Genomic DNA, 15,449 nt, shown 5'->3' with positions numbered 1-15,449 from the left:
GGATGTCTGCTATTGCAGCCACTTCTGTCAACATTGTACTGGAGGTTCTGGTGAGGACAGCTGGGGGAGAAGGAGAAATAGAAGGCATGCAACTGGAATCAAAGAAGTAAAACTGTCTCCATTTGCAGATAACTCGACCTTACATACAGAGAACCTGGAGAGCCAGGGACAGTGTTGCACGCCTGTGATCCCAACCACTTGGGAGATTGAGGCAGGAGGATGGCAAGTTTGAGGCCAGCCTCAGCAATTTAGCAAGACCTTGTTTCAAAATAAAAAGGACTGGGGGAAGTAGTTCCATGGTAGAGAACCCCTGGGTTCAATCCCCAGAACTACAAAAAAGAAACCCCTGTAGATTCATGCACATACTGTTAGAGCTAGCGAGTGAGTTCAGTTCACATCTCTTGTGGGATACAAGATCATCATAAAAAAAAGATCAGTTGTACTTCTACGCACAGCATTGAATAGTCCAAAATGAAATTAAGAGAATGGTTGCATTTATAATAGCATCAAAAACAATGAAATACTAAGCCAGGCATGGTGGTGTGTGCCTGCAGACTCGGCCACTTGGGAGCTAAGGTGGGCTTTCCAGCCAGCCTGGGCAACTAAAGATCTGTCTAAACAAACAAAATCAGCTTTAGGAACAAATTTAACCAAACAAGTAAAAGTCTTGCATACTGTGAGCTACAGAACATCAAAATTTTAAAAAATTAAGAGAAATCAATGGAAAGACATTCTGTGTTTATGGTTTGAAAGACCTGGTACTCTGATTAAGTGGCTAGGATGTAGCCCAGTGGTAGAGCACTTGCCTAGCATGCTTAAGGTCCTGGATTTTGATCCCTAACACCTCACCCTGAAAAAAATATGAAGATAGCCATACTCCCTAAATTGAGGCTGATTTAGTATAAGCTCAAATTTTTCTTATGTGGACAACCTGGTCCTGAAACTCATGTGGAAATAAATGCAAGGAATGAAAGCTGGGTGCGATGGCACATACCTGCAATCCCAGCAACTCAGAAGGCAGTGGCAGGAGGATCAAAAGTTTGAGGCCAGCCTCAGAAACTTAGTGATGCCCTAAGCAAGGCGATACCGTTTCAAAAAAATAAAAAGGATTAGTGATGCAGCTCAGTGGTAAAGCACCTCTGGGTTCAATCCCCAGTACACGCCCCCCCCCCACCAAAAAAAAATTGTGACCCATAGAATGGGAAAAAAATCCCATAACCATTGAGAGTATAGCATGGGGGGGTTGGGGCTGTGGCTCAGTGGCAGAGCGCTTGCCTCGAACATGTGAGGCACTGGGTTCAGTCCTTAGGACCACATACAAATAAATAAACAAAATAAAGATATTGTGTCTGTGGGAGGCCAACCTTACAGGTGACTGAGTTACACTCCCCAGCTGGGTGCTGAGGCGCTTAGTCACAGAAATGGGTGTGTCTTGCTACAGCCCCATGGGTGAAGCTATGCTCACCTGTTCCTTTGTAATATAACCCCTTGTCCTGTTTAGGATAGAATCTTCCATGGAAGTGCCTTGTGTGTGTCCCCTCCTCTTACTGTGCCCTTGGGTGTGGCCTACCCAGGTGTCAGTCAACCTGCTGACAGTGGACATCATGAAGATAGACTCAGCCCCCTGAAACCTGACCCCTTGCCTCATTTGAATAGCTTCTTCTCAATAAAAGGGGTCAGCGCGTGCTCTCTCTCTTTCTGCGGACCCTTAAGGTCAGAGGAGCCGTCACAGCAACCCCAAAGAAAAAGGTATTTGTGTCTCTTGTGTGGTTATTTCGTGCAGCCCAGTTAGCCCAGTTTAACTAGAGTGACCCCTGAGCCTTTTAGTTGCTGGAACAGAAACCTGGCAGTGTCCATGTATAACTAAACAAACAAACAAAATGAGTATAGTATCATCCAGCGTGGTGGTACACACCTGTGATCTCTGTGGCTTGGGAGGCTCAGGCAGGAGGATTGCATGTTCAAAGCCAGCCTCAGTAACAGCAAGGTACAAAGCAACTCAGTGAGACCCTGTCTCTAAATAAAATACTAAAAAGGGCTGGGGATGTAGCTCAGTGGTCAAGTGCCCCTGAATTCAATCCCTGGTACCCTCCCCCAAAGAGTCTGGTATCCATAATGTATAGAATTCTTACAATTCAGCATAGTAAGACATATCCCAATCAAAAGTGGGCAACTGCCAGCTGCAGTGGGACAGGCCTGTAATCCCAGCCCTTGGGAGGCTGAGACAGGAGAATCACAAGTTCAAAGCCAGCCTCAGCAATGGCAAGGGGCTAAGCAACTCAGTGAGACCCTGTCTCTAAATAAAATTAAAATAGGGCTGAGGAGGTGGCTCAGTGGTTGAGTGCCCCTGAGTTCAATCTCTAGTACCAAAAAAAAAAAAAAAAAAAAAGTGGGCAAGGAATCAAAATAGAAATTCCCTCCCCCAAGGAAGATATTTAAATGATCAGTGTGCACCTGAAAAGATGCCCCGGTCACTATTCAAGAGGAAAATAGAAATCAAAGCCACAAGGAGATAACAGCTCTCACCCACTAGGGTACTTAAAAAGAAAAAAGAAAAAGCTATTAGGAAATTCGGAAGCACTGGTGTTGATGTGGAGAAATTGGAATCCTACACTGCTGGTGAGAATGTGAAAGGGTACAGCCACTAAGGAAAGGAGCTTGGTAGTTCTTAAAAGTTAAAGATGCCAGGTGTGGGGTATAGATGCCACCTGTAAGCCCAGTGACTGGGGAGAATGAGACAGGAGGATCACAAGTTGGAGGCCAGTCACTCAGTGACTTAGTGAGAGCTTGTCTCAAAAAATTAAAAGGGCAGGAGCTGGGCACAGTGGCTCATGCCTGTAATCCCAGTGACTTGAGAGGCTGGGATAGGAGGATTGAGAATTCAAAGCCAGCTTCAGCAACAGAGAGGCTCTAAGCAACTCAGTGAGACCCTGTCTCTAAATAAAATACAAAAAACAAAATAAAACAAAACAACCAAACAAACAAAAAAACAGCTGAGGACATGGCTCAGTGGTTGAGTGCCCCTGAGTTTAGTCCCCAGTCCCCAGTACCCCTTCCCCTCACAAAAAGGGCAGGGGACTTAGGCCAATAATAGAGTGTCCCTGAGTTTAATCCTCTGTAACACACACCCACACCCACATACACCACCCGAGTGACTATATTAATTGATTCCATTTAGAAGAATTGAAGACATGTTTACACAGAAACTTGTATACAGATGTTCATAGCAGTAGCAGTGACTCAAATGTTGATAGATTTATGGAGAAACAAAAGGCTATGTCTACACAAAGGAATATTACTCAGTCATAAAAAGCAGCCAAAGTACTGACACATGCTACAATGTGGATGAAACATGAGAACAAGACACAAAGTATCTTCCCCAGGAGGCCTACACCCACCCCTTTGCTGTTGTCTTCTCTAGTGATTCCTGAGAAGTTCCAGCACATCTTGCAAGTACTCAACAGAAATATCCATAGGCATTGGAAAATAGCCTTTATCATCACTGCTGCTAAGGGTGTGGGGCAAAGATGTGCTCCTGTGTTGAGGAAAGCAGATGTTGACCTCATCAAGAAGGCTGAAGGACTTGCTAAGGATGAGGTTGAATGTGGGATGGCCATTATGCAGGATCCGCGGCAGCACAAGATCCCAGACTGGTTCTTGAATAGAAGGATGTAAAGCTGGAAAATACAGCCCAGGTCTTGCCGCATTCTAGACAATAAGCTCCAGGACGATCTGGAGTGACGGGAAGATTAGGGCCCATAGGGGGCTGTGTCCCTTCTGGTGCCTTCCTGTCCAAGGCCAACACACCAAGTCCACCGGGCAGTTTACTGTGGGTATGACCAAGAAGATATGAGTCTGTAGGCCTTTTCTGTTAATAAATGACATATCTAAAAAAAAAGAAAAAACACTAATTAGATTCAATCCTCAGCACCATATAAAAATAAATAAAGGTATTATGTCTATCTACAACTAAAAATATTAAAAAAAAAAAAAAAAAGCTAGTTATAAACCTGGCTTGGTAATGCACACTACTTGTATCCCAGCGAGCAGAAGGCTGAGGCAGGAGGATCCCAAGTTCAAGGCCAGCTATGGCAACTTAGTGAGACGCTGTCTCAAAATAAAAATTAAAAAGGCTGGGGATAGAGTAGAGTGCCTCTGGATTCAATCCCTAGTACTGGAAAAAAAAAGGAAAAAGAAAAAGTCAGACACAAAATGCCACATGTGTATGATTTCCATGAAATGTCCTGAATAGGCAAATCCTTAGAGAAAAAGTAAAGTATACTAAGTAGGTGGGGAGTGGGGAGTGGGGAGTGGGGAGTGACGACTGGCTAGGGGTGGAGGTTCTTTATAGTCGATGGACATGTCCCAGATTTAGATAGAGGTAAGGCTTGTACAACTCTCAATATACTAAGACCCACAGGACTGTGTACTTCAAAAGGTTGTATTTCATGATAAGTGAATTATATTACAAAATATTTTCATGATAAGTGAAATTTTATATATATATATATATATATATATATATATATATATTTTTTTTTTTTTTTTCCTCATAAATGACCAGGACTTAAACTGAGGGGAATCATGGTAAAAATATAACATCATGGAAACAGACTAGCTGAAAACAACCCATGGAAGAGCCTGAGCAGCCACTGAGATCTGAATTTCTGCCCCAAGGAAATGGAGGCCAGGACAGATAAGAGGTGGGGAGCAGAATTAGTACCTAGCTGAAGGACCCTCTTTTGGCTTCCAGCCCTGCACAGTCCAATATGGTGACCCCTGAGCTATGGTGGCTACTGAGTGCAGGAAAGGAGCTAGTCTGGGTTAAGATGCCCTGTGAGTGCAAAATGCACAGTTGGGTTTTGAAGACTTAATATGATAAAAAGAATGCCAAGTGTCTTATTAGTATTTTCCATGTATTTGTTACATTCTGAAATCATATTCTTCTGGATCCATCCTGTTAAATACAATATATTAAAATCAATTTCATGTTTCTTTTTACTTCCTGAAATGGGACTTCAAAATTAAGATCTAAATGTAAAATTACATATTAGCTTGTTTTATGTTTATATTGGCCAGTGTAAAAGGGGTGGCATTGACTTCTTCGTGAGATAAAATGTCACTGAGCAGCCTTCCCTAGAGCTGGCCTGAAGCTGAGCAGGGGAGCTGGCAAAGCTGGGGAGGGGGTGTCTCCTGCACCTTTAGCCCTAAAGGGAAGGAGGGAAGGCCTGGGCGGGTGTTGCCTTCCTTCTTGGGCAGAGAGGTTGACGCCTTTGTCACCAGATCCAGAGATGATGTTTGAATGTGACTAATTAAAAAAACCTGCAAACCATGGCGATTAAAACAACATAAAAGGGTGGGCGTTTTATGTAATTCGAGGAGCATTACTATTCAGACAGAACTCCAAAATATAGTACCTTGGGGAGGTTATTCATCTAACCCTAAATATGTTCAGTCCCATTCGGGGATGGGTGGGGGGTGGGGTGGGGTAGAAGGAGGGTCAGAAAATGCAAGCGAACTCCAGGGGAGCAGAAACTTGGACAAGTTCCTCTCTGGTTCCCTCAGCGCCTAGCACGGTGCCTGGCATACAGAAGGCGCTCCCCCTAAATCCTGGCACGAGTTAACGTGCAAAATTACGTGGTCGCGAGGGCGAATGTTCCGGGGGAGGAGGCCTCTCGCTTTTGTCAGTCTCAAAGGAGTCTGAGGTCCCCAAAGGGTTAAAAACCACTTAATACAGGCAGGGACATGAAATTTATTCGAAATCAATGTCAGGAACGGGCTATTCTAATCCTGGGGCATAGCCAGACCTGGGCATCTGGAATAATCTACGTGCTGGAGAGAAGACGGGTCGCCACCATTTTCTCCAGGTAATTTTCCACCCCTGCCCCCACAGTCCCCAAAAAAGTACTTCTCGGGTCTCGCTGGCTCCCTGGGAAGGGGCAGGGGCGTGCGGGCGGCGACGGGGGGCGCGGGCCGGCACCGCCAGGACCCCAGCCCCCCAAACTTTGGCAAGTTGCGGGCGCCGGGCGCCGCCGGAGGCACGGGGCGCGGCCGCGGGCGGAGCCGCCCCCTGACGCCGCCGCCCCTCCCGGCCGGGCCGGCCCCGCTGGCTCGGCTCAAAGTTTGCGGCCGCCCCTGCGCCGCGCGCCCGATGTATGGGTGATATACTGCGGCGGTGTCAGGGTGAGGGACGGCCATATTTGCCGGTGCGGCCGGAGCCGTCAACAACAAAAAGTGCGCGGGCGCTCGGCGGGCGCTCGGACGGGCGCGGGGACGCGGGGGCCGCCGCGCCGCCGCCCGGCCTCGCCGCCGCCGCCGCCCTCGCGGCCTGGCCCGGCTGCGCCCGGCGCGCCCGCCGCTCGGGGGGATGTCGTACAAGCCGAACTTGGCCGCGCACATGCCCGCCGCCGCCCTCAACGCCGGTAAGTGAGCGCGCCCAGGCCGCGCCCCAAGTGCCGCCAAGTTGGGGGCCCGCGCGCGCGGCCCTGCCCCGCGTGCCCGGAGGCTCCGCGGCGGCCGGGGGCGGCGGGCGGCGGGTCCCGGCCGGGGCGGCGCGGGCCGCCGCCATGATCCCCACGCCGCGCCGCCAAAGTTGGCGGGTGCGCCCCGCGCTCGGCGGCCGGGGCCGGGGCCGGGGCCGGGCGGTCGCGGGGACCCACGCCGGCGGCCGCGGGCGCGGGGCGCCGGGCGGGGGAGGCTTTCTCTCGCTCCTTTTTCCTCCGGCTTTTGGGCGGCTCGGCGAGGGCCCCTGCCGGCGGGAGGCGGGAGCGGCCGCGTGGGGGGCGCGGGGCGCGGGCCGGCTGCGGGCGCGCGTGCGGGGCCGGGCCGCGCGTGGGCAGGGCGGGGGCGGTCAGGTGCATGGGGCCGCGAGAGGGGCTGGGGGCGCGGACGGCGGGAACTCGTGGCAGGGGCCGCGGCCTCGGCGGGCGCTGGGGGAAAGAAGTTGGCGGAGAGGCGCGGCTGCGGGGGCCTGCGGGTGTGAGGGGCCGGCGGAGCCCTGGTCTGCGGGGTCTGCGTCCGGGATCCGCTGCGTCCGCGCCCCCAGGGCCACTCTGCAGAAGGCCGAGGGGCTCCTCTCCCACTCCGGCTGGCGTTGAGCGCTCCGGGAAACTCCTCCAGAAGTTGTCAGGCAGCTCTAGGCTGTGTCCAGGGACTGGCCCCAAGCACCGAGGGAGCCTTGGGGAGGGGTGTGAAACCGTGGTCTTTGGGGGTGACCGGCTTTGGGGCCCTCTTCAAGGCCCCTCCTCCTTAGACACTTGGCTGAGAATGAACTTAAAAAATGAGGTGCTTTGGGGGTGGGTCATGCGGAGAGGGCAAAGGGTCTAGACGGAGGAGCTAGGGGACTTGCCAGGCTGGTCAAAAATGCCACGCTAGCGGCTGGCTTCAAGTTCAGGGCCTTGCCTGCAATCATTGATTCCAGCACTCTAAAATTCCCAAGAAAGACCCAAAAAGCGAGTTTTTTTTTTTTTTTTAACTAACTTCTCAGGGGCTGACATTTGGGGTTTGGAAAGGGTTAAGATTCGGGGTGCTAGTGAGGGAGAGTTGAATTGCTCACATGTGAGATGAGTGCCCTTAGAACAGGCAGCCACGATTTGGTCTCTGTCCTGGGGTCCGCAGACCTTACAAAGACAGGCTTTGTTGCCAGGTAGGATTTCCTGTAGCCTTCTCTGTGTCCGGGTGGGTGGCACTGCCAGCCTGGACAGGGCTAGAGATCTTGGGCCTGTCGTGGGATACTTGGAGTGAAGGCCCTAACTGGGACCTTTAGGGCCTGGGGTCATAATGACAGAGGCGCCCACTGGGATCCCGAAGCCTCTCTGTTCTGGTGGCTAGTACCTGTGCGCACCTTTTTTTCTTTCTCCTGTGGAGGAGTGCCAGGAAGAATACAGAGGTCCCCACCTGTCTGGGGTTTTAGTAGGAGGCCACCCACCTCCTGGGGGACCCCTTTGCAGAAAGCCCACTGTCCTCTGCCATCTGCATCCAAGATGGACTCTCACTGCCGCTCCTGCGGCTTCCCTGTCATCATTCCTCACACCCTCCAGCCCTGCCTCCTGCTCATGGGTTGCCAAGCTGCGGCCTGGCCGGTGGTGGCAGTGGCGGAGTTAGACAAAGCCCCTGCCTCCCCCGCCGGAGAGCCCCCCCAGGCGCCCCAAGTGGCGGGAAGGCCGCCAGCTCCCCAGGCCCAGGCTGCTCTTTGTCTGGCGTGGGGGCGGGGAGCTGCGCCTGGCCCCAGGAGCTTCCTGGCCTCTGCCAAGCCCTCCCGGCTCCCTGTACACTGTGCTCATTGTCTGAGATGCGCTGCTCCAAGGGCTTGTGCTGACGTGGAGCTGCCTCTCGGTGGCCTCCCCTGGCCAGGTCCCTGTGTCTGCAGGAAGGAGTGGGCGTGAGCGGCACTCAGGGCCCTTCCACCAACTCTCCCTGGGACCGGCCATACCCCCAACACTGAATAAGGGTCTGGCCCTGGTGAACCAGGGTCCTCTGCCACTGCACCTGGGTGATGGGAATGCCAGTCTTGGAGCTATTGCTGAACTCCTACAACTGCAGTGAGGTGACTTACTCCTCTTCTCCCCATGCCCAAACCTCCAAATCTAACTTCATCAAACTGTAGATTCTAGACCTTCTATTGGGGAGCATTGCCTCCGACAGATGGAGAAACTGAGACCCAGAGAGGGAAGCACCTTGTTGAGGATCACACAGCCAGGGGTGGTACAGGTGCGATGGGCCCCTAGTCCAGGAGGGAAGAAGGATCCGGGGGGAGGTGAGAAACAGTGAAAAGAGCTCCAAAGGACAGTGCAGAAGGTGGTCCAGGGCTTCAAGGACGTGGCCAGCCCACCTCCTACCGGGTGCTGGAGTCTTCTAACCACTTCCAAGTGCTGTGCAGTGGCATGCCAGCCTGTCACAGCTGCTCTGCCTTTCTGAGCCCAGAGTGATGTGATGGCCTGCAGCAGTCAGGATTGGAACCCAAGCCTCGGACTGTGGAGCCCGTATCCCCAGACTACACGCAGGCCACATCTGAAGGCTCTGGATACTGGGGTCTGGCTGTTATGGTCAGGGAGCAGGAGGTTGCCACCCTGTCTGTGTGTTGGTGGCTGTATGGCCATGGTTTCTGTGGATGGGGGTCATAGGTATGCTTGTCTGCATCCCCATCCTGTGCAGCATGTCCCCGTAGCACAGGTGTCTAATCATCCCCACTGAGGGGCATAGAGCCTGGGCTTGGAGTGGACAGTGCTCAGTGTGGCTCAGGGTCTGGATCCACACTGGAGCACAAACCTGGGTCCCAGGGGGGAAACCGCGCAGGCCAGACCCCTAGGAAGACACGTCAGCTGCTCTCCCCAGCTTCTGGGCAGAGGGATTGTGGGGCGCTGGCTTGTTGCTCAACCTCTTCTGTGGCTCTGAGCCTCTCTGCAGTTGGGGCTTGGATCCAGGGTTCTCAGGGCCCCTCCCAGCTCCAGCAGCCTGGGGCTCCTGAACTTCCTCCTGCCCCTCCCTTCGCCCATACCAAATGAGCAGCTGGTCTGTTGGCCGGCCTGGCACCAGCTGTCCATCCCTGGGGCCAAGTCTGTGGAGCCCGCTGTATGTGAGACACCGTTTGGCTCTGGGGGCGACAGGCAGGCAGCTGCTGAAGAGGACTAGGTAAATTCTCCATGGTTACCGCTGTTTGTAATTCTGCAGGACATCCTTTACCCGCTAATGGCCACTCGGACGCCATTATGGGTTTGCATGTTCCTGCCATGGTCCCCCCCCCAACCCATATCCAGGAGGTGACATTCTTTTAGCTGGGCTCTGGACTGTACTTGGTCCCCAACTGCTGGCTACAGACAGCGTGCCCAAGTGTTGCATTCCATGGGTGGGGCCTAGCCCTCCCCTCTTAGGGTGCAGAGCCCTTGGGGGCATAGACTGTCATTAATCCTGTCCCTTTTTGGGGGAGGAATGACATTGGCTCAGAGTGGTTGAGAGGCCTGTCTGAGGCACACAGGCTGTGATGTTAAGAGTGATGTTCTGGTGTGCAGGGCACCTGTCAACAACTGGGGCTGGGTTCAGTTCCTTCCAGGCCTTCTGGTCTTCAGTCTCTGTTACATATTGTGTGCAGAGACCAAGCACACAAGAACAGGGGCTTCCATGTGTATGAGATCTTGGTCCTGGGGGACTTTGTGGCAGGGACATGGCTCTGGGTCACCAGCCTCTAGTGTGCAGGACGCAGTAGGCTGAGAAGGATAGATTTTGTCTTTGGTGCCAGTCCCCTCTTGTGTGGAAGGCTTGCGTGGCCGGGAAGGGCCAGTTATCAAGGCTGCATGTCAGGAACGTGGCCTTTGGAGGTCAAGAGCAGAGTTCTGTGCCCTGTGAAGAGCAAAGATCACAGATGGTGACGTGGGTCCCAGTGTCCTTGCCTAGGGTGCAGTTAGCTAAGGCTGCAAGGTTCTTATCCTTCTCTCCTCCCTTACAGCTGGAAGTGTCCACTCGCCTTCCACCAGCATGGCAGCATCCTCCCAGTACCGCCAGCTGCTGAGTGACTATGGGCCACCATCGCTGGGCTACACCCAGGTAGGGCAGTGTGGGCACCTGCAAGGTGGGAAGGCCTGGGGCTCTGGGGAGATGTGCTCACAGACTGAGGCAGTCTCCTTGAAACCTCGCCCAGCCCTGTTGGGTCATGGTCAGGACTTGAAGTGGCAGGATGGAGAGGCAGCCAGGACTGAGTGACAGGGGACTCTGAGGTTTGAGGGGAAGGTCCGGCAGCCTCTGAGATGCAGTTCTGCCAGGGTCAGCACCCCACATCTCTGGTGGCTCCTTCTTTTCCCGTTTCCTGGCAAGTAAGGCCTGACCGACTCTGGGCTGTAGGCTGGGTCAGAGGTAAGGCCTCCTCATCAGGAGCTGGCAGTTACCAGCGTGGTCCCCAAGTGAGTGGTTCTGCACTTAAGGGACTGCAGCCCCCCTTGGAAACCTCCAGGAGACTTGGGGTCCTCAGGGAAGGAGGGAGCCACCACTTTAGCCACAACTCGGGGGATATGGTGCCCGGGGAGGTTCCCAGTCCTCTCGCAGCCCTGGTCACCAGCTGAAGATTCTCTCTTGGGCGAGACCCCAGGCCAAGTTCCGGGGTTGCCGTGGAGCCTCCGCCGGGGTTGAGGTGGCCTCTCTGTCACTGAGTGTGGCTCCCCAGCCATGCCCCGGCAGGCTGTCTTATCCCAGGAGGAGAAGCAGGCCCGGGCCCGGGAGAGGGACCGCCTGAAGAAGCGGCGACGGCGGGAGGACGGGCTGCGTCGCAGCCTGGAGCGACAGCGCAACGCTCTGGCCATGCTGCGCCGGCGCCGGGAGAAACGCGAGGCCAGGAGGCAGCTGTGCCAGGAGGCTGGGCGGCCAGGCTGGGCCTCGAGGCCTGCTGGCGAGGCCAGGGAGCAGAGGCGGCAGAGGCGGGAGGAGCAGGCGAGGGCCTTGCAGAGAGAGCTGGCTGCCCTGGTGCCACCGAGGGCTGAGCAGGCTCAGGAGGAGCGGCCTGAGCCTGGCGCCTCACTGATCTGGGTGCTTGCGGGGGCGCTGGCGGCAGTGGTCTGGAGAAAGGGACTTTCTGACGGGTGGGCCCTGCCTATGGGGAGGACTGGGTGATTTGGCCCCGGCTGGGGTCTTGGAGTTACTATTTCCACCTCACCTCAGGGTGGCTTCCATCTGCCATTGCTGTGGACGCTCAGCCCCCAGAGAGTCTCTCCTCATGGTCCCAGGGAACTCCCTGTGAATTCTTTTCCTGGAGACAATTCTTTATTTTCCTTTGGGGTGGAAAGGAGCTTTCTGGGTTCTTGGGGGTCAGTCTTCTCTGGTGTTGTCCCCGCAGTCCTGGGAGCCCACCCCAGGCTTTCCCTGCTCTGATCCTGCCCTGGGCTGTGCCTGTTTGTGGTCGGGGCCTAACCATGGCATTGGGGTCAGGTTCAATGCATTTGAAACCCTGTCCTTATGATTCTAGGGAACTGGGAATAGCCAGGTGCCCCAGAGCAAGTATGCGGAACTGCTGGCCATCATCGAAGAGCTGGGGAAGGAGATAAGACCCACCTATGCAGGGAGCAAGAGCGCCATGGAGAGACTAAAACGAGGTGAGCAGAGGTCCTGGGGGACCTACAGGCTGATCCAGTCACTATTTTGAAAGATTTTTTTAAAGCTGGTCATGATGGCACATGCTCAGAGTCCCAGCTTCTTGGGTGGTCAAGGCCAGAGGATCACATGAGCCCCCAGGAATTTGACGCCAGCTGGGGCAACATAGTGTGATCCATCTCAATAAAAAAACTGAAAGATTTTCTCAGGAAAATGCTAGAGGTAGAAAAGGGTCTCCTGCTCCCTGGTCTGCTTTGCTGCGGTGCAGTGGGGTGGGGGCAGGGCCGGTGAAGGCTGGGTGTTTCAGGTGGAGTTTGCAGTGCTCTGTCACTCTGGCATGCTGCATGAGAGGCCCTGCGGCTCCAGACCCCAAGGCCATGTTCCCTGCCTGCTCTGTCCCCTTAGGTGATACCAGCAGGGAGCCAGCTGCAGCAGGCTCTTCCTGGGCAGTGTTGTGCAAAGGTTGCTGGAAGGCCTGGGTTTAGGGCTTCTAGTTGTTGTCCACGCTGCCCTCTGCTGTCACATCTTTGGCACAGAACCAAGGAAGGGGGCAGCCTGTCTTCAGTGTGGGCACCCTCAGGTTCTTTAGTGATGGAGGTGAGAGGAAGGTCAAGAGGGTGCTGTCACAATAACTCGGTTGAGGATGTGAAGTAGCTTGCTGCCTCATGACATCAGATGCATGCAGGGAGAGGAAGATTTCTAGTTAGAGAAATTGGTTGTTCACTGAGCTACATCCTCAGCAGTTTATTTATTATTTTTTTGAGAGAGGTTTTCCCTGAGTTCCCCAGACTGGCCTGGGATTTGTGACTCTTCTGTCTCAACCTCTTGAGTGGCTAGGACTATAGGTATCTGCCATTGTACCCAACAGAAAGCATTGTTGATGGACAGGTAAACTATAGCCCATGAACTGAGAAAGGTATTTATAGTTTTTATTGGTTGCAAAAAAAAAAAAATGATTTGGAGACATATGAAATTGAGACTTCAGTGTTCATAAATACAGATTGATTTGGACTGGCTACACTCATGGTTTGTACATTATGCCTGGCTGCTTTCACTATATGCTAGCTGAGTAGAGAAGCAGTGACAGACCGTGAAACCCTGTAATAAATGCTGTCTGACAATTTGAGAAAGTTTTCTGAACCTCTGAGGCAGATTGTAAGAATACTGGGTGTGGACGCCTTGTTTTAGCTGCTGGTGATTTGGAGAGGTGATCATAGTGGCCTCTAGTCATACACTAGAATAGAATTTTTGGTGTCTGTTTAAATGAGATTAATATTTTATGAAGCTCAGTAGGGGCAGAAAGAAAAAGTTAGCCACCAAACCACAGAGAAAAAATTGGGGAGCTTCATGGGCACAGGGCAGCTGAAATTCCTGGGGGAAGGATGTCAAAATGCACCAGCAGTTCCACAGATGAGCAGTATCCTCTTGTGCCTGAGGCATGTGGAATGGGGGTTTCCTCTTACCTACTTGACACTGGCTCATCCCTTTCTAGGATTTAGAATTTGAAGAAGCCACATTGTGTCCAATGTAAAAGAACTTTTGCATTTTTTTCTCCCACCCTCCAACAGAATGTTAAAAAGGATAGCTTGCTGGTGCCACTGAGTGCAGGAGAGATTTTGGCAGTACAAAGAGGTTTTTTTTTTTTTTTTACCTAGGAGCAAGGAGCTTTGAGAGGTGGGACTGTTAACGTCCCTTAACAGCTCATATATTTGGGTTTTCTATCGGAGGCAGTGGTCCTCAATGTTACCCAAGGTGGTCTTGATTTCTGGGCCCAAGTGATCCTCCTGCACCACCCTCTAACAGCAGATACCATAGGTGTGCACCTCTACCCCCGGCTTTGAGTTTTTTGCATGTAGTTCCCAGGTTCCCTTCTAGTCTGGGGTATTATTTTTATTTCCTGTTTGTTTGTTTGTTTATTTATTTATTTATTTATTTATTTATGGTGATGGGGATTGAACCCAGGGCCTTGTGCATGTGAGGCAAGCATTCTACCAACTGAGCTATATCCCCAACCCCTTATTTTTAGTTTTTGCAGTGCTGGCAAACCCAGGGCTGCACTCGTTAGGCATATCTTCCAACCTTTGAGCTATCCCAGCCCTTTTTTCTTCGTATTTTGAGGCAGAGTCTCACTAAATTGGCAAGGCTAGCCTTGAACTTGAACTTCTGGTCTTCCTGCTCTAGCTTTCCAAGCATCTAGGATTACAGGTGTGAGCCAACATACTGGGCACAATCTGAGGAATTTTTTTGGGGGGTGGGGGGGTTTACCAGGGATTGAACCCAGGGGTGCTTCACCACTGAGCTACATCCTCAGCCTTTTTTTTTTTAGTTGTTGATGGACCTTTATTTTATTTATTTACATGTGGTGCTGAGATTTGAACCCAGGGCTTCACGTGCCAGGCAAGTGTTCTACTACTGAGCCACAACCCTAACCCCCCTCAGCCTTTATTTTTTGAGACAAGGTCTTGCTAACATGCTGAGGCTGGCCTCAAACTTGTGACAATCTGAGGGTTTTATGGTGGATCCTCCTGTTCTGGAAAGGGTGCTGATTGGGTTGATTCCAGACCTCGGCTTTTCTTTCAGGCATCATTCACGCACGAGGACTGGTTCGGGAGTGCTTGGCTGAAACGGAACGGAATGCCAGGTCCTAGCCTCCCCGCTAGCTTGGGGGTTCCTGGCTCTCTACAGCTCATCTCCCCTGTTCAGATGAAATACTCATTTTCAAAATGGTAACAGTTTAGTTTTTTCTCCCAAGGTTCACAGTCTCAAAATATTGGGAAAAGATTTCGAAGTTAATTAGGATTTGCATTTTAAGTAGTTAGGAATGACCCAGGTTTTTTTGTTTTTGTTTTTTTAAGATGCATGTGAAGTTATTTTACAGCAAACTGTTGTTTGGCTCCAAGATACCAGTGTCTCCCTTTAATCTTTTGAATATTTTATGTCACCCAAATTGTTATTTGTACCTTTTCATAAGCTCATTTGATCCCAAGGTCTTTGTTTTAATGCATCCTGACCACCTGCTTCACTTAGCTGGTCCCATGTGCCATACAGTGTAGATTCTGCTTACTGGCACTTCTTTTTTGCTTAAGCATTTGCATGACTCTTAGTGCTTTGAAGTCAATTTTAAGAGTGCACAAGTTATAAATACAGAAGAAAGAGCAACCTACCAAATCTAATAAGGACCCCGAAAATTTTCATACTAAGACTGTATGTAGATTTCAGTTTGTGTTTACTGTAAGTTGATCAAAACATCTGGAAGAAAATGACTAAAACTGTTTGCATCTTTGTATGTATTTATTACTTGATGTAATAAAGCTTATTTTCATTAACAATGTGTGTTGAGATGTATATTCCTTGAATTTCTAAGTGCAATTAAAGCA

General features: G+C 51.9%; 1 protein-coding gene and 1 pseudogene across 3 annotated transcripts; both read left to right on the top strand.

The window, feature by feature from the left end:
* The first annotated feature begins 3,339 nt into the window (after positions 1-3,339).
* Positions 3,340-3,853, top strand: LOC143398734 (small ribosomal subunit protein uS13 pseudogene; annotated as a pseudogene).
* A 1,959-nt stretch (positions 3,854-5,812) lies between these two features.
* On the top strand, positions 5,813-15,389 carry Cdk2ap1 (cyclin dependent kinase 2 associated protein 1). Of its 3 annotated transcripts, none has more exons than XM_076843593.2 (4): positions 5,813-5,867; positions 10,442-10,539; positions 11,948-12,074; positions 14,653-15,386. In XM_076843593.2, the coding sequence occupies exons 2-4, from the start codon at positions 10,471-10,473 to the stop codon at positions 14,718-14,720; spliced, it is 264 nt and encodes an 87-aa protein (XP_076699708.1). In that variant the 5' UTR covers positions 5,813-5,867; positions 10,442-10,470; the 3' UTR covers positions 14,721-15,386. The 3 variants fall into 3 exon arrangements, with proteins under 3 accessions (XP_076699708.1, XP_076699557.1, XP_076699635.1); XM_076843442.2 differs by lacking the exon at positions 5,813-5,867 and adding an exon at positions 6,101-6,422 and having other exon boundaries at positions 14,653-15,389; XM_076843520.2 differs by lacking the exon at positions 5,813-5,867 and adding an exon at positions 6,117-6,183.
* The last annotated feature ends 60 nt before the right edge of the window (positions 15,390-15,449 follow it).

The sequence above is a fragment of the Callospermophilus lateralis genome, chromosome 1, assembly GCF_048772815.1.
Source record: "Callospermophilus lateralis isolate mCalLat2 chromosome 1, mCalLat2.hap1, whole genome shotgun sequence".
Lineage (NCBI taxonomy): Eukaryota > Metazoa > Chordata > Mammalia > Rodentia > Sciuridae > Callospermophilus > Callospermophilus lateralis.
The sequence above is the reverse complement of the archived record's forward strand: the minus strand, read 5'-3'. Positions and strand labels throughout refer to the sequence as shown.